Source organism: Phacochoerus africanus, chromosome 9, assembly GCF_016906955.1.
Source record: "Phacochoerus africanus isolate WHEZ1 chromosome 9, ROS_Pafr_v1, whole genome shotgun sequence".
Lineage (NCBI taxonomy): Eukaryota > Metazoa > Chordata > Mammalia > Artiodactyla > Suidae > Phacochoerus > Phacochoerus africanus.
This window is the reverse complement of record NC_062552.1, coordinates 39,353,884-39,372,034: the sequence shown is the minus strand read 5'-3', so window position 1 is coordinate 39,372,034 and position 18,151 is coordinate 39,353,884. Positions and strand designations below refer to the sequence as shown.

Below are 18,151 nucleotides of genomic sequence, written 5' to 3'. Positions count from 1 at the left end.
TTGTGGAGACAGGCCACCTTCCCTCGGAGTCAAGATAAGCCTGCTGGTAAGGCGGCAGCTCCAGTGATGAGAAGTCCTCGGCCCAGAGGTCCCCTTGTGGCTTAGCGGGTTACGAACCCAACTAGTATCCATGAGGATGAGGGTCCATCCCTGGCCTCGATCAGTGGGTTAAGGATCTGTCGCCGTCATGAGCTGCGGTGTAGGTTGCAGACGCGGCACGGATCCCACGTGGCTGTGGCTATGGCGTAGGCCGGCAGTTGCGGCTCTGATGGGACCCGTAGCCTGAGAACTTCCATACGCCATGGAAGAAGAAAAAGAAAGACGCCCTCAGCCACGCCAGATGGACCACTGATGATGTCCTCCGGGCTGAAGCCAGGTGGAATCCCAGCCTCCAGCCTAGAGAGCCACACTCTCCAGGACCATGGCTACACCTGGCCATACCTGGCACTGCAAAGGTGCTTTCTGCTCTCTCAGGACTCAGGTGAGGAGAGAACTCCCTAGAAAGGGCCTGGCACCTCCCAGCACCTTCTGGAAGTGTTTGCCTCCTCCCCAAAACTGTGCACGTGTGTGCAAGTGTGCCTGTGTGTATGTGTGTTGGTAAGGTATGCTTGCCATCCGGGACCTTCTGATCCAGACAGTGATCACCCAGATCCCCTGTGTCCATCCATTCCTGGGTCTCTACCCCCCATCCCAGAAGACTCATGTGGGCAGGAGGGCATGAGGGCAGGGGAGAAAGGAGCAGAGCCACCTCTGGCTTACACGGTGTCACTGTGGGAACTGGGTCTCTCCTTCCTGGAGACCTTTGTTGGACTCATTTTGTAACAGTAAGACATTCTACTGACATCTGCTGGAACGCTGAAGTAATACATGCGCTGATCTAGGAGGTCCGTGGTCCTCTCCTTCCTTTTGGAGGAGAACCTCAGAGTGTGGTACACAGCCTTTACCATGGTGCTGGAAAGCTGCTGCCAGATGCCTTACCGGCTGCGGTTAGTGATGGGAGTCTCGTCCTCAAAAACCCACTGCAGGCTTGGGGGTGGCTGGGCTGAAAACTGACAGTGGAACATGGCCTCCTCGTTCCTCGCCACCACCATGTCTTGGGGCGCCAGCATCACCCTGGCAAAGCTCTCATCTGGGGTGAGGGGAGCACAGACACATGAGCAGGCAAGGTGGGGCAACCCCTCTCATCCCCCCGCCTCCCCTGCTCCATACCTGCCCCAGGCTCACCAGCAATGCTCAGGGTGAAGTTCTGGCTGCTGCAGGCCTGGCCAAAGGCATTGTGGGCACAGCAAGAGTAGGTGCCACTGTGCTCGGGGCTGGCTGGCCGGAGGGTCAGGTTCCGCTCCTTGCTGCTGACTGTGTGGTTGCTCTGACCGTCAGTGAGAGGACTCCCATCTCGGAACCACTGGTAGGTGGGCCTGTGGGGCCAAGGAGTCAATAGCAGGCAGGGGGTGGGGGTCTCAGGTGGCCAGTGGGGAGAGTACAGAATCAGAGGGTCAAGGTTGGACCCTCGGTTTACAGATGGGAAAACTGAGTCCGGGGAGGGGACGTGATTTGCACAAAAAAGCACGTATAATTCAGGGGCAGAATCTGGCTGAGATTCCTGATCTCCCAGCCCCGAGAATCCAAGTCCACTCCACAGCGCAATGCTGCCTCCCCCTCCGGAGGCTGGCATGGAGCAGTACATGGGCAGGGGCGGTGACACCTCAGCAGCACGAGGTGCATCTGAATGGAGCCCACAGTCTGGGGAGATAGCTCTGCCAGTCTGGAGTAACCCTTTCCCGCCCGGCCCTCCAAGTCGGCTCCTTACCGAGGGTGGCCGTCAATGTGACAACGCAGCGTGACCTGGGTCTGTGGCTGGATCTCGGCTTCTGAGGCTGGATGCTTCAGGACCACGGGACCCGTCTCAATCCCTAGAGCAGGGGCCATGATTGCAGAGTGAGAGGCAGAGCAGAGTGAGGGTGGGAGGGCAAAGGGGAAGGAGAACAAGCAGGAAATGATGGAACCTGGAGGCTCTGGAGCCAAGACACAGGGCAGGAAAGCCCAGGGAAGCTGAGGCCCAGGCTACAGATGGGGACACCAGAGATCAGGTGCCTGTTCCGGCTCCAGCAGGTCAAGCCTGACACTTGGCCAATTGCCTCACTGCTCTTGCTGCAAAAGTATCCAGCAAATCAACGGGTCCAAGACTTGAAGGGGAAAAAATTAACTTTTGGAAACATTAAGCCTTTTTTTTTTTTTTTTTTTCTTTTTAGGGCTGTACCATTGGCATACGGAAGTTCCCAGGCTAGGGGTTGAATCAGAGCTGCAGCTGCTGGCCTACACCACAGCCACAGCAATGCAGGATCTGAGCTGCATCTGGACCTACAGCAGATGCAGCTTGCAGTAATACCAGATCTTTAACCCATGGAGCAAGGCTGGGGATCAAACCCGCATCTACACAGACTGCTATGTCAGGTTCTTAACTCACTGAGTCACAATGGGAATTCCATGTAACAATTAAAACTTGTAACTTCGGCTTATCCACACAAGCAGAGAGCTGACAGCAGCTGCATTCTCCGTGCCCCCATTCAATTGGCAATGGGAGGAGCTAAAGGAAAGGAGGGGTCCCACAGGGCTCAGGAGCTGAGGGTCTCGGGGATGGGCCCAGCCCCGGGGGCTCTCACATTTGATGTTGAAGGAGGCGTTGGCACTGCGGGCCTCCTCTCCAGTGGCATCATCCCGAGCCACGCACTGGAAGGCTCCTGAGTCCTGCAGCCGGTCCACGGCAGTGAAGCTCAGGCTGCTGCCCTGGGCAAAGCGGCGCTCGGTGTCCTCAACAGGGGCCCCATCCAGCAGCCAGTACACATGCACCGGGCCTGGGGCCTCAACCTCACAGCGGAGCAGTGCCCGGCGCCCTTGCAGCGCATCCTGGGAGGATGGCTCCTTGATGAAGACAATGACCGCCTGGGCCCCTGCCGATGGAGAACAGGGAAGAAGCATGGTCAGGGGGGTTGCAGCCACTGTTCTAAAGCAGGTCACTTGCATCCCTGTGCAAACAGAAGGTATCCAATATGTGCAGGTGAGAAGGATCACGAGACCACAACTGCCAAATATCCACTGTAGAACATTTACCCTGTGCTGGGCACTCCACACAATGCAAGATCTGGTGCCCTCCAGGTCACCAGTCTGGAGGGGGACACAAGAGAATCACACAGGGTATGGCAAAGCTCATGTCAAATTTCTGATGTGGTGCCTCTAGAATGCTGAAGAGGAGGGTGTCCCAAGAGCTGGAGGGGTGGGGGGGTGGCTGATGGCACACAGGACACTCCTGAGGGGCAAAGGGCTTGGACCTGCAGAACCAGATCATAGGAGGTCCTGATGCCAGAGGAGAGGGGACATTAGCAACCCTCCCCACCATCTTCAGAATCCAGGATGCTGAGCAAAGCTAAATCATGATCCAAAAAGCTTCTTGGAAGGACTACTGCCTGCCCACCCCCGCCACAGCTGCTGAGGGTACAACATCAAAAGTGGCCACAGGTCACAGCTCTGCAGCACAGCATCCCATCCCATCCCAGGAGAAGTCCATATTGGGGAACTGGGGCTACTCCCAAAGACATGCCAGGGCCAGCCCCATGGCCCACTCTACCCCTAAGAACCTAGGTGTGGCCAAGGCTGGCTCTTCTGTGCTAAGAGAGAGGTAAACTAAGTGGTCTCAGGTTTCGCCCTGAATCCATTCCCACTCCTGCACAGCTACAGTTCAGCTCTGGCCAGGGCCAAGGATCACCCTTGGAGAAGGGGGCCCTACAACCAAAGCTGGAACTGCAGCCAAGCAAAGAGGAGAGTGAGAAACCTGCAGGGAGTGGCAGATGGGCTGGGAGGCGGAGGGCAGGGCCAGGCAGGTGGCCTGGTTACCACACAGGAATAACACACCAGGCTTTGTTCCTAGCCCGCGTGGGCGCCCCGCAGAGGCCCGGAGCTGCTGGGTCCGGAACACCCGTTCGCCTGTCGGCGTGGGTGAAGGAGGGGAGGATGTGCAGCTCCCCCAGGAAGAAGAAACGGGCCACCTGGAGCTGCTACGTGAAGAAGCAGACTCTGCCTCCGGCCAAACTGGGCCAGGGAAGGGCAGGAAGGAAGAGGCGAATGCTCATCCTCTCCTCTCCCCAAACCCTGAAGACTGACCTTAGCCCAATTAAAACCCTTCCAAGTCCCTGGGGGAGGGCGGAGAGGAGCTGGTTCTTTAGAGCACAAGAACCAGTCTCTTCATAAAGTCAGTGTCAAGACAAGTCCAGAGAGTTCCCATTGTGGCTCAGTGGTAACAAACCCGACTAGTGTCCATGAGGATGTGGGTTCGATCCCTGGCCTCACAGTAGGTTAAGGATCTGGCGTTGCCGTGTGTGAGCTGTGGTGTAGGTCTCGGATGCAGCTTGGATTCAACCCCTAGCCTGTGGCCCCTAGCCTGTAGCAAAAAAGAAAAAAAAAAAAAAAGAAAGAAAAGACAAGACAAGGCCAGGATCCCCCAGGGCTGGACCCAGAGGAGAGGCTACCCCTGCTGTTGGCCCATCTCCCAACACCCTTGGAGGGGCCCGCCCACAAGACACACAGAGCTGGAAACAGCTCAGGGCACCCCCATCACTTCTCACTGGGGGCCTGCTGGCTCTCAAATGGGTAGACTCTGTACCATGCTGGGCTAGCCCACTCACCACACGAGTTCACCAATCTGCTCCTAGTCCCCCGACCACCCAAACACCCCCACCCACTTCCCATCCCTGCACAGGAGTATGGCCCTGCCTTACGGGGCAACTTGACATAAGCACAGATGGGTAAACTGAGGTCCAGAGCGATGAAGGGAGTCACCTGCAACTGAAGAGCTAATTGGGGGCAGAACCAGGACTATAACCCAAGGAGGCCGACTCTGAGCCCCGTGCTCTTACGAGCCCCACCCAGGAAGCCAAAACCAACCCTGGAAGTACCTGAAGCCCAGGAGAGAGGTAGACACACTTCTTGCAAACAATGCCAGGCGCACAAAAGTACTGGCGAACACTGGCTGAACTGAGGTGACCTCGAACTGTGGGGCAAGAAGAGCTGGCAAACGCGCAGGCATCTGGAACACTTCCTGGCCCCCACCCATGACACAGATGGGCAGGCTCAGGCTAAGGCCCCCGTGGGCCTCTGTGAATGTGACTAGCCCAAATCTTGGGACCCCCCAACCCAGGACTACAGAGGCTCGTCAAAGACCAGGGAGATCATCCGACCTGAAGTGTGGACAGACCCCCGCTTCCTGGCCCAGCTTCTCCAGACAGAGTGGGGAGCCAGGAGCCTCACCCACGCACAGGAGCCTTAGTTAACGGTTTGCAGTTGGGTCCCACTCCATCCTGACCATCCCACTTGGTGCTCCTGACCTTGAATGAGAAACCAGGCTGGGCCCCAGCTTCCTCTGCCTCCCCCACACGGGGACAGGCTGAAGTATCCTGGATGAGCTCACTCAGTGGGCAGCTACGATTCTGGTCACCACGATCACCCTTCCTGCCCAACGACTCTAGTTTCAAGGAATATTAGAAAGCCCTCCCCCATCCGGTGCCAGGCCCAGCACTGCTCCTAGATGCCCCCCCTAGGGGCGGGGGGGTGGATGGAGAAGTAGCCCCCACAGCAGAGAAGTCTGAAGAGCTAGTCAGGTGGGGGCAGGATGGAGAGGGCTGTGGGGTGGCGGGAACCACAGACGACTTTGCCACAGAAACCCGAGCCTGGAGAAGAGATGGCATGACTCAGAAGGACCCCAGCTCAGCCCCCAGCATCCCATCCCGTGCCGGGGCCGGAGCTGCCAGAGCTGTGGTGAGATGCTGCATTCCCAGACTGCCACTCAGAGCCCCCCGCGCCCCCACAGCAGGGCCTGGGAAACATCAAAGCTGGCCCCGCGGGGCCCACTGTCCTGACGTCAGCCCACAGCAGGTCCTAGTTAGTGCTTGGCTGGGGCAGACTTTAGATGTTACAAAAGGCAGGGAGAGCAGCCACCAGGCCTCCTGCAAGACCCCAGCCCCAGCTCTGAGCCTGTATCCCACACGGAAGGAGGCTCCTCTTACAAGGAGACTGGTCCGCAGCAGAGGCACCCACGTTTACCGAGAAGACAGAGGGGGGTGTGCCCAGTCTGGCCATCTGTGGGATCTGCAGGAGAGGCTGCTCTGTGGTTTTGTTTGGGGGGAAATGGGCAGGCTGCGGAACCCCTGGCAGAAATGCCAGACTCCAGACAAGTAGGGGCTGTGAAGAACTCTTCTGAAGCCTTGGCTGAGTGACAAAGAAGGAGGAAGGCTCTGGGGGTTGAGGCAGGGTACCTGCCTCGAGGTGGCACAGTCCCCAGCACACCCCTGTTCCTGCACCACCTCTAACTTGAGGATGCAGCCTGGGCTGTGGTCTGGGGAAGGCCCGCTCAGGAAGCACGCTGGTCCTGGGCTTCCCAGAGCTGCATCCTTTGACGGTCCGGCCCCCGGGCATCACCCCCTCTGTACGCGGGCCCTCACGGAACCACATGGGCGACGTGGCCCTCGAGGCAGATGCTCGGCAGAGCAGCTTGGATGCTGCCCAGCAGCCCCGCCGCTCCCTAGCAGTGCCACCTTAGCTGCCTCTTTGGACCCTCTCCCTTGCCAGGCAATGAGGAACCCACCCCTACAACTTGGGCTGTGTGAGGCTAAGGGGGTTTATAAACAAACACAAAGCCCACAATACAGCCTGGAGAAGGCAGGCGGCTCAAGAAGGCCCACCCCCACTATGACTGGGAGGCAGACCCATCTGCCTGTACCAGTCACGACCCCGACAAAGCTGGAGCTGCAAATACCCAAGAAGAACATTTTCCGAGCCATTTCCTTGGCTCCCCAACAGCCATCTATATGCAGACACTCACTCTGCCTGCGCCCTGGCCCCAGCCCCTTGAGAAAAGGCTATTGGGCAGAGGTCCAACTCCCACTCCCCACCTCCCAGCCAGTGTCTGGTCTGGTGCCCGCCCTCCTTGCTGCTCTCTGGGCCCCAGGCCCAGTCGACCCATGTGTATATACGTGTGCGTGTGTGCACACACACATATGTGTAAACACGGTTTTATGGAGAACAGAGAGCAGCAGGAAGTTTTTCTGCTCTGAAGTCATTTCAGCTTCTTTGGTCCAAGAATCCATCTGGGCCACTCAACTCCCCATCTTTCGGGGACTGGTCCTCCTGGTCCAGGGAACACACGCCCTGAACCTGTACAAGTCCCAGAATCAGCCAAACCCGGCAAGATCATTCCATCCACTTGCTCTCCCTCTTACTAAAGAAATTCCAGGAGTTCCCGTTGTGGCTTAGCGGAAACGAGCCTGACTGCAATCCATAAGGATGCCAAGTTCGATCCCTGGCCTCGCTCAGTGGGCTAAGGATCCAGCCTCACTGTGAGCTGTGGTGTAAGTCATTTCTGTGGCTGTGGTATAGGCCGGCTACTGCAGCTCCGATTCAGCCCCTAGCCTGGGAACATCCATATGCTGCAGATGTGGCTCTAAAATGACCAAAAAAAAAAGAAGAAGAAGAAGAAAAGCAAAGAAATTCCATCCTCGGACAGCCACCTTGGGACCAGATAGGAGATGACCCTGGGTGGCCCTGGCATAGATGTTTTGCATGGATGTGTGTGATCATGAGTGACCGTGACCATTCTCACGCATGAGGCCAAACAGCCACAGACAGAAGGCTGACTCCTCCACACCTGAGACTCAGTCTCTGGCTCCAGGGCCCACGTCCCCATGGGGACATCCTGCATCCTGGGTGGCCCCGAGAGCCCAGGCCAAGGCAGCTCCTATTGGGGTATAGAGATCCCTGAGGGAGAGGTTGATGCTGGGGCAACAGCATCAGGACAGAGGCCAGGAAAGGAAGCACCCTTCCCCCCCATGAGGACAGCCCTGCTCACAAGTCCCCTCCATCTGGAAACACTAAGGACATGGAAGGAGAAGCCCCAGGACTGCAGGGTGCCTGCCCCATGCCTCCTCCCCCAGGGGCTGATACATCACAGACCCTTGGCCTTCAGAGGGTTACCTGGCACACTTCCAGCTGCTCTGGACCACTCCAGAGGTCCATGGCCCACTAGCATTTTGTAATTTTTTTTTTTAATCTTTTCTAGGGCCACACCCATGGCATATGGAGGTTCCCAGGCTAGGGGTCCAATTGGAGCTGTAGCCAATGGCCTATGCCACAACCACAGCAACGCTGGATCCGAGCCGCGTCTATGACCTACACCACAGCTCACGGCAACGCCAGATCCTTAACCCACTGAGCGAGGCCAGGGATCGAACCCGCAACCTCATGGTTCCTAGTCGGAGTCATTAACCACTGAGTCATGATGGGAACTCCGCATTTTGTAAATTTTTTGAGGAATGAACCTCAATCTCTACAGGAATAAGTCACATGGATGGAGAGCAAGCCCAGTCGGCCCCCAGGTTCACGCTGGCTGGCAGAAACACAAAATGTTGCAGTGGGACTTGTGACTCTGGGGACTGAAGTGTTCTTTTCCACCACCACCATCCACCACAGACACACCATACGTGGTTCTGGCACCAGCAACCCTGTCTGATGATAAGCCCAGAGCATCAGGATTCAGAGGGTCGGCCGAACGGTGTCTAGAGCTGACCCCAAGACCCAGAGGCAGAACATAAAGTTCTATCCTCCTCCTGCCTCCCCAGTGTCTACAAAAGCCCCCAGGTTCGTGGACAGGAGCCCCACGGCCTCTGCCGGCCATCACAGCCCTTGCTTGGAGCCGTGCGGGAGGGAGCAGAGCCAGGGACCCAGCTGAGCTTTCCTGTCCTGGGACTTAACTGTAAATACCTGGATTAGAGAAGCAGAAGGAAATCGCCAGGGATTAGGGCAGAAGCAACCTGGCGGGCCAGCTCTTCTACCTTAGAAGAAAACCAGAACTCGGCCCTGCCCTGCGACCTCCTGGGAAGCCCCGGAGGGAAAGAGCAACCTCTAACAGCAGAGGCAGGTCCTCGTGGCCAGCATCACATGGTATCTGAGCCCAGAGGGGCAGACACACTGGTTGGAGATGTGGTTGAAGAAGCTCCCCAGGCAGCAGCCATACCACCTGAGCCTAGAACCAGCTTGTCCTTTGCTGGGGCTCAGAGGGCCATACCCAGGCCACATCACTCACCCTTAGCAACACCTAAATGGCTGCTCTGTCGCCAAGGAAGCAGGGGTGAATTAAAAACCCAGCCAGAGGGAGACAGTGTGATCAGGCAGAAGAAACATGGGGTAGAGAGACCCGGGTTCTAGCCTCAATATAACCCCTAACAAGGAGGGTGACCCTGACCAATTGCCACCCTCCTGCCACCACCAGGTAGTTTTATTATCTGTAAAATGAGAGTAACAAGAAGATGTGGCTGGACAGTCACAAAAACTTAACCCTGGATTCACTGCATGAGCCCAAGAGGCAGTTACAGAAACAAAGGGCTTGCTCCCCAGTCCCCTTCCTGCTATCCCCACCCCCACCCCAGCCTCCAGCTGCACAGCCAGCCTCTAGAGCCCACGCAGCACATGCAGGGCCAGCCCCTGGGGGGATTAAGAGTGTTGCTATAAATGGCAGGTGTGCAGCTAGAGGCAGCTGGGAGTTGCAGACTGGGACCCAGCAACACTGCTGACAAGCTGCTCCCCTTCCTGCGGCTCCACTTGCATCCTGCCTCCCCAGGAGCTCCCTCTCGGCCACACACTGTGAGAACTCTGATAGCTCATTGCCCATGACACCCCTGACATCCACACCTGTGCTGGGACAGAGAGCTGTACCTCCCAAGTGAGACTGCAAGCTTGAGGGGCAGGTAGCATGTGCTCAACGTGGTAACACGGCGCCCCTCCCACACAGCGAATACCCCCGCAAGCATTTACAGGGGGGACAAGGGCACTTAAGCGTCTATCTGACTTGGAGTTCCTGTTGTGCCTCAGCGTTAACAAACCTGACTAGGATCCATGAAGAATCGGGTTCGATCCCTGGCCTTGCTCAGTGAGTTAAGGATCCAGTGTTGCCGTGAGTTGTGGTGTAGGTCGCAGACGTGGCTGGGATCCCGAGTTGCTGTGGCTGTGGTGTAGGCTGGCAGCTACAGCTCTTATTTGATCCCTAGCCTGGGAACTTCCATATCCCGCATGTTTGGCCCTAAAAAGCAAAACAAACAAACAAACAAACAAAAATGAGTCTATCTGACCTGACATCTTGTACTACATCTACTTTTATCCAATCTTGGCCAACTTCAATTTTCCTCTCTGGGGAGTTCCTACTGTGGTGCAAAGGGATTGGTGGTGTCTCTGCAGCACCAAGTCGCAATTTCGACCCCCCGGCCCGCCCCGGTGGATTAAAGGATCCAGTGTTGCCTCTATGGTGCAACTGTAGGTCAAATCTGATCCCTGGCCCAGGAACACCATATGCTGTAGGGCGGACCCCCCAAAATTTTTTTTTCCCTCTTTGGGCCTCAGTTTTCTCATCTGGTTTTAGTAACTCTTTTTAGACTCCTAGGATATTTGAACAAAACCCACTTTAGGTACAGACACATAAAAGGCTTCATATCCTCCAGAGAAGGAAAAAAAAACAAACAGAAGTTCTAGGAAACTATGGACCCCAAATTAAAATGTCCTTGGAGGAGTTCCCTAGTGACTTGGCCATTACGGATCTGGCGTTGTCAAAACTGTGCGTGGCGCAGATTTGATCCCTGGCCTGGGAATTTCCACATGCCATAGGTGCAGCCAAAAAAATTATAGGAGTTTCCATTGGAATCCAACTAGTATCCATGAGGATGCAGGTACGATCCCTGGCCTTGCTGAAATGGGTCAGGGACCCCATGTTGCTGTGATGTAGGGTGGCAGCTGTAGCTCCTACTCAACCCCTAGCCTGGTAATGTCCATAAGCCACCGGTGCAGCTCTAAAGAGCAAAAAAAAAAAAAATTTTTTTAATAATAAAATATCCATAGCTAGGGTGATCCTGGGGAGGTCCAAAGACCTGGTGAACAGTGCAGGGTGGTGGTGAGGGGTGAGGGTGGAACAGAACTGCCAGGGGGAACCAGGCAGGGCTCTCTGCACCCTCCATGCCCATTCTCAACCCCAAGGAGAGAACGAGACGGCAGCCAGCTGTCTGCCGAGGACACCAGTGAGGGGCCTGCGGAAATAACACGCGTTGCAGGAAAGGCAGTGGGGCTGCCGGACCTGGGAAAGGAGCCAGGAGCGCAGGCCCAGAAGACCTCAGGGATGCTCAGCCGGTGTGCTCAGGGAGCCCAGATGGGACAAAGAATCCGCCTCTCATCATCCAGAGAGGATGGAAAAGAACTCGCTGCAGGCTCCACATTCACTGCAGGGCTGGGGTAGGGGGGTGGGGTGGGGTGGGGTGGGGGGGTGGCTAGGATCCAACCAGCTCCCACTCCCAGGTGCGGTGGAGTGAGGCTCTGGGACACCACAGTGAGAACAGCCCTGGGGTGAGCCTGGGAGTGAGCTTCCCCCAGTCTTTCTGGTAGAAGCAGAGGGCAAACTAAATGACAGCCCGGGGACCACCACCTCGGGACTGGTCATCCATTAATTTCCAGACAGGCTCAGAAAACTCTGGGTTGTTTTCTGAGCTCTTTTTACGCATTTCTAAGGCAGTGAGAAACCCCCAAATTCCATATGGGGGGAGACTGTGATTCCCTGTCCTTTGAGTGGAGTGGCCCCCAACTCCACTCCCTCACCACTTGGGTCCTAAAGAAGTCAGACTATCCTTTCGACTTGTTCTATTCAATAGGGCAGCTACCAGCCGCCAGTGTAACTTAAATGAAAGGAAACAAAATTGAAAACTCATTTTCTCCACTGCACTAGCCACATTTTCAATGCTTGGGAGCCGCATGTGGCTAGCAGCCACCTTACTGAAGAGTGCAGACAGAACAGTTCCGTCCCCACCGAATGTTCCATTGGTCAGTGCTGCCTCAGCTCCTCTGACTGCTTCTTGCCAACTCTGATCGCATGGGCACGTTATTTCTCATCCCCAGAACCTCAACACAGACCAGTCTCATTTCACGGAGGAGGTAACTGAGGTCAAGGCTATCCCAGAAATGGGAGCGCGGTCAGGGGTGACCCCCTGATCTGCCAGGCTCCCACATCTGTGCTCTTCCCAGGCTGCCATGCTGGCTGCTCTTCATCTTTCACTTTGCTCCCCAACAACCATTTGGTCCTGTTTCATGTAAAGCCTCCCTTTGTACGTGCTCTAGTCAAATGCAATTATTTCGTTTGTGGCTATTTTTAACCTCTATAAAGGATCTTGCATTATCTCCACTCTGCCTCTCACTTTATTCCACTTAGCACTCTGCTGAAGCGGCCTCCTTCCTGAGGCCATCACCTACACGCTGCTGTTTTTCCCAGTAGATGAACCCAGATGTTGGGTCTGGGGGAAGAAGAAAATGACAATTTTTTTCCTTTTTTTTTTTTTGCTTTTTAGGGCTGCGCCCACAGCATGTTGAGGTCCCCAGGCTAGGGATTAAATCAGAGCTACAGCTGCTGGCCTAAGTCACAGCCACAGCCACGCCAGATCCAAGCCACATGTGCCACCTACACCATAGCTCACAGCAACGCCTGATCCTTAACCCACTGAGCGAGGCCAGGGATCAAACCCCCCAACCTCATGGTTCCTAGTCAGATTCCTTTCCACTGCACCACAATGGGAACTCCGAAAATGAAATTTTTTGAAACAAGCGGCTGAACACAGGGGCCCACAGTTTGCAAATCAGTCCCTGAGCCTAAGGGCTTCCCCCACCCCTGTGTGGCCTGCTCCCTGCCGGAGCCTATATCGCTGTGCCTGACCCCACACATCTAGATATGACCAGAGCTTGGGGAAACACGCCTACAGGCGCACGCACATAACTAGCTTCTGCCGTGCCCCTTCCTCCTTCTCCCCAAACCCCAAAAGTGACTAAAGAGGCTGGTCCTCAGCTGACCAAGGGGTAAGAGAAAGAGGCAGTTGCATATATTTATATATTGGAAGCGCTCTGCCAACCACTTCCAGGAGCAGCCAGAGCGGGGAATGTGAGGGCATCACTTTGCTATGTGGGATGTGGAAAGCGCGAGCCACGCAGGGCCTGAGGCAACTCGCTGCATTTGCCACACACCCGATGACACGAGGCTGTGCCGAACACATGTGCGGGCGACCAGCGAGGCCTTCGCAGCCTGGCCAGCCCCTGGGGTGGGGGTTTCGGCGAGGGCCCAGGAGTCCGCCAAGTGCCCCTCCCCCAGCCTTCCTTGCTTTCCTTCTCCACCTGCCTGACCAACAGCTGCTTCTGGAACCAACCCTGCTCTCCAGGGAAAGGGATGTCCACGCTCTAAGCCTCAGCCGGAAACACAAAGAGAAAAGGCCAGATGGAAGGAGGTGGCTTGGAAGAGCCACTGGCTTCCCGAGGCCTCTGGGCTGCTGGGGAGGGTGTGGGAGGAGAGGCAGGCTTTTGCACAGGGCCCACTGCCTCCTTCTGAGGACAGAGCTGCGCCCGCCACCAAAAGCCCTCCTTTCGGCCACCTCTGCTACCACGTGTGGCTGGGAAAATGCCTGAGGGGGCAGCTACCTTGTGGTGGGGACCAGCTCCTGAGGGCAAGATCACTGCCCTGAAATCCCTCAGATGTATCGAGGCGGGGGGCGGGGGGGGGGGGGTAGTATGGCGCAGCTTGGGGGAGGGGCGGTCCGGGGGGGCGGGGAAGGAGGCAGACCAGCTGCTTAATGAGCGTCAAAGCATCAGACACCTCCCAGACTCCTTCTAAACTTCACTTTACGGCTTAAAATATAAACTCTCTAATAAGGCAAAACCAATTTTATTTTTTTTAATTTCATAACTGCATCACTGACGATTTGTTCCTTTGTGTTTTGAAGCAAAATAACCCCCAAGCGAGTCATTTTTGAAAAATCAGCTGTTTAGAAAAAGCATTCTGGCTAAAGATGACAAAATATGTATTTCAACCTCTACATCAGTAACAACAGATGGGGAAAAAAATACAATCTGATGAATAACGGACAGAAACAATTCCTTGTAAGTTATTTTTAAAAGCACCAAAAACTTGCAACTCATTACCAGATGCTTAAAGCTTAGGGATAACAGACTTTGGGGGCGGGGGAGGGTGTCACAAAACATAAAGCACACACAAATAGCTGAAGAAAAAAAAGCCCTTAAGAGTGGCTGATGCAATAGCTGAATAGCCAAAAATATGACAAAGACCTAAAGTTTATTTTATGCCTACTCTGTCGATCTTTAAGTCAGGGTCTGGAAGGCACCAAGATCTGGCTTCACTTAAGTCTGGAACTGGCTGTCCCTCCATCCCAGGAGGTGCCTCCTACAGACCTCTAAAGTCACGCAGAGAGAGAAGGGGGGAGGGGGAGGGAGAGAGAGACAGAGAGAGAGGGACAGAAACACAAGTAGATACTGATGGACAGAGATGGAGGGAGACAGGAAGATAAAGAGGGCTGGAGGAAGACTGACAGAGCAAGAGAGAGAGAGAAGGAGAGAAAGAGAAAGGAAAACAGGGAGGAGGGAAGGAGGGAGGAAGAGAGAGACACACCTAGAGAGACCCAGATCCAGACAGAGGGAGAAGGTGCCAGATCAACAGAGAGACGGACAGACACAAACTGAGACAGAGATAGAGTAACATACAGTCCTAGAGAGACTCAGAGAAAAGGACAAGAAAACATATGTGCACTCACACATGTAAGCACACAGAGGACGCCCCATGCCTGCAGAGCAGCCCCCATCCCAGGCTGACCCCAGTGTCCCCAGCCAAGGAAGCCCCCTCAGGGCTGTCGCTGTGTCTCTAGTTCTCCCCACCCCCCCACCACCCCCCCGCCCCCCGGTCACCCAACCCAGGGGCCACAGGGCTGCCTGGTGTAACACCGGACCTGAAGGTTACAGCTAACCTGTGGCTGGGAGGCTAGGGGAATGAGAGGAGATGGGAGGGGGCCCTAGATACACCCATTCAGACCAGTTATAATGGAGAGCCCTCCAATGAGAGGCTCCTGGTAAATAATTCACCAGGAAAAGTACAGTACCTTCCCTGGGCTCATCCATTATTCACAGGATAAATGTACCATATTGTTATACTTCCTGACATCTAAAAATGGTCTGAGCCATTAGCCCAGGAGCAAGAAGACAGAGGGGCACCTTCCACCCACCTCTTCCAGAACCCCTGACCCAGCAGTCTTGCTGCTCCTGGCAGTCAGTCAGCTGCTCCTCACACAAGGGCAAAGAAGTCAACTTCCAGAAAGGGCCTCTCAGACAACGTGATCCTGAAAGCAGCTCCCCCCCCCAGTTCTCAAGACCCCTGGGCTAGAAGGTCAGAGATGCGCCCAGAGGGTCTGAGTAAGACCCCCGTCCACCCCGGGGCCCTGTTCACCAGACCCCAGAGCTTTGGACCCTCCCAAAGTGAAAAGGCAACCACAGTTGGTACCAGTCAAGGGTAACTGTGTTCCCAGGAGGTTCAAAGACTTTGACTTTGATGCTCCATGGGTGTCACCTACCAAAGGCAGAAAGACCTGCATCTGACTTGCATGGATGGCTCTCAGCAAGTCACTCTGCTCTTTGGGCCTGTGAAGCCAGCTGCTCCTCATTCTACAAGGTTCGGATTGCCCTCAGGGAAGTCTGAAGAAGCCACACAACTTTGGGCGCCCGGCCCACAGTGTTTGGGCAGGATGGAAATGGGGCAAGAGCTCAGAGTCTGGAGTCAGATGGTCTGCGCTGCCATCCTCCTTTCCCATTTACCAGGCGCATGACCTTGGGCAAGCTGTTTATCCTCTCGGTATCTCCGTTTCTGTAGCCATAAAATGGTGCTAATAACAGGATCTACCTCCTAGGCTTGTGAAAAGTAAATTCACATGTTAACCAATGTAGTGTGTTTGGAACCGTGCCTGACACATACTGAGTTAAGTATCATGTGAGTTTGGGCTCTTAGCCATTATTTCTTGTCATGATTATGCTGGAGATTTAAAAAAAAAAATCTTTTAGGCGTTCCATCCCATCCTAACCATCTTTTACCCAGTGTAGGCTTTTGTTGGTACGCCTCTGACACAGACGCTTTGGAGCTGCCAAGTGCCCTGTTTGGTGCATCACCCACACATTGTCTCTGAACAGACCCCGAGGTCTGAAACTCTGTCCCACGGCTGCCTGACCGGGCCCTGGAGCCGATGGTCACTGCAGGCCCAGATGTGGAGCTCCAGGGGGAAACTGCTGACTGCTGAGACCTTTTTGTACTCTGTCAGCTGCCGGCCCAGGAACGTGCAAGTAGTGCCCAGATTAGCAATGGCTCATAGTTGCAGTCACACACCCCCACCCCCGCAACCCTTCAATATGAAGAAGAATCAGAGCGAGTCTGTCTGGGTGAAAACAGATCCAGACCCTATTGGAATGAATGCGTCCCTCTGGCCTCAAAAGAACCAACTGTAGTTGGCAGAGAACAACACGGTGAATGTTAGGCGCCAACTAATGCCTGGAGATAACTCCTAGGCTTCCGCTTTCTGATCCCATAAGGCCCCAGTGAGAGAGGACTGGAAAATGCTTTTTAAAGGAAAATATCTGACTACATAAAATAGAAGTTGTAAACAACCCTCGACGGCAGACGAGGAATTAGGAAAATTGTTTCTAGCAATTTACAGAAAAAGGGGTTCTTGCTGGCCTGGATATACAGTCATAAATCAATCTTAGTCGTAAGTAGTTACTAAGTAGTTACTAAGTAGTTACTGAATTCTAATAGTAACGTGCTCCAAACAGCATGAAGAGTTCTCAGAACAAATATGAATGATTAATAAATATAAGAAAACATGCCAAGGCACCAGTAAGCTAATGAATGCAAGTTAGAATGTAAATACAAATAAAAAATGTAAATTATTCTGCCCTAGCAAATGAATGCCAAATTAAAAAAAAAAAAACAAAAACAACATACGGCACTGGTTGAGTATATGGAGAAAATGGTCCTCATGCTTTGCTGATGGGAGTGTAAATTATAATGTCCTCTGGAAAGTGGTCTGGAAATTGTGCATCGATATCCTAAAAAACTCATGCCCCTCCTGCTTGGAGAAGTGCCTGATTCCAGATCTGGGGCAGGAAACGTGCAGAACAGAACCAAGAACACCTTATTCCACAAGGAAATCAGCAAAGGTGAGAGGGGTCACCTCAAAAGATTCAAGGCCAGGAGTTCTAGTCGTGGCTCAGCAGTTAACAAACCTGACGAGTACCCATGAGGACATGAGTTCCATCCCTGGCCTGTGGGTTAAGGATCCGGCGTTGCCATGGCTGTAACGCAGACCAGCAGCTACAGCTCTGATTGGACCCCTAGGCTGGGAATTTCCATATACTGCAGTTGTGCCCCTAAAAAACAAACAAACAAAAAAGGTTAAGGGCCAGCTTGAAGAAGCTCCCAGGAGGCAAAGAAGGGACGATTTAAACATCCATAAGGGTAAGAACCACAAGGCCTTAACACATTAAGTTTAAAATTCATGAGTTCATAATGATGTTTAAAAAAAAAAAAAAGCCCACGGCCTCCATTAGTCACCTTTGAAGGATGCTAGAAAACAAACTCATTATTTTAATGAGCATCTTGAGCAGCTATACCTCTGGATAACCAAACAGTTACCAAGGGGAGGTTTATCTTTATAGAAGTTTCTAGCTGATAAATAGAATATCGCCATTTTACGATCTCTAATGAAATGATGGATCTAGCAACAATTATTGATGGCTGCTAATTCTAGAGAGACAACCAGATGTTACATGCCTACTGAAGAAAGTATACGTGAAAAAAAAAAAATCAAATCTGAACCTGGCAAAGCCTTTAGATCTATATTTCATTATTAAAAAGAAGCTCTTAGGAGTTCCCTGGTGGCTCAGAGTTTAAGGATCTGGCATTCTTACTGCTATGGCTCAGGTCGCTGCTGTGGCATGGCTTCAATCCTTAGCCCAGGAACTTACACATGCTGCAGGACGCCCCCCCAAAATTAATTCTTTTAAAAAATAAGCTCTCTAGGCGTTCCCACTGCAGTGGAACAGATGGAAAGAATCTGCCTGCAATGGTTTGGGTTGTTGCTGAGGTATGGGTTCAATCCCTCGTGTGGTGCAGTAGGTTAAGGATCTGGTGTTGCCACAGCTGTGGCATAGGTCGAAGCTGTGGCTCAGATTCGATCCCTGGCCCAAGACCTATGGCACCGTGGGATCC

The 18,151-nt window shown here is 53.9% G+C and overlaps 1 protein-coding gene across 1 annotated transcript in view; it reads right to left on the bottom strand.

The window, feature by feature from the left end:
* PTK7 (protein tyrosine kinase 7 (inactive)) overlaps positions 1–18,151 on the bottom strand; it is a 68,976-nt gene that overhangs the window by 25,699 nt on the left and 25,126 nt on the right. The window contains exons 2-5 of the mRNA XM_047795262.1: positions 2,661–2,948; positions 1,808–1,910; positions 1,225–1,415; positions 979–1,129 (exon numbers count right to left, since the gene is read on the bottom strand). Of these exons, the coding sequence (XP_047651218.1) occupies positions 979–1,129; positions 1,225–1,415; positions 1,808–1,910; positions 2,661–2,948 (733 nt within the window). The remainder of the gene's footprint in view (positions 1–978; positions 1,130–1,224; positions 1,416–1,807; positions 1,911–2,660; positions 2,949–18,151) is intronic.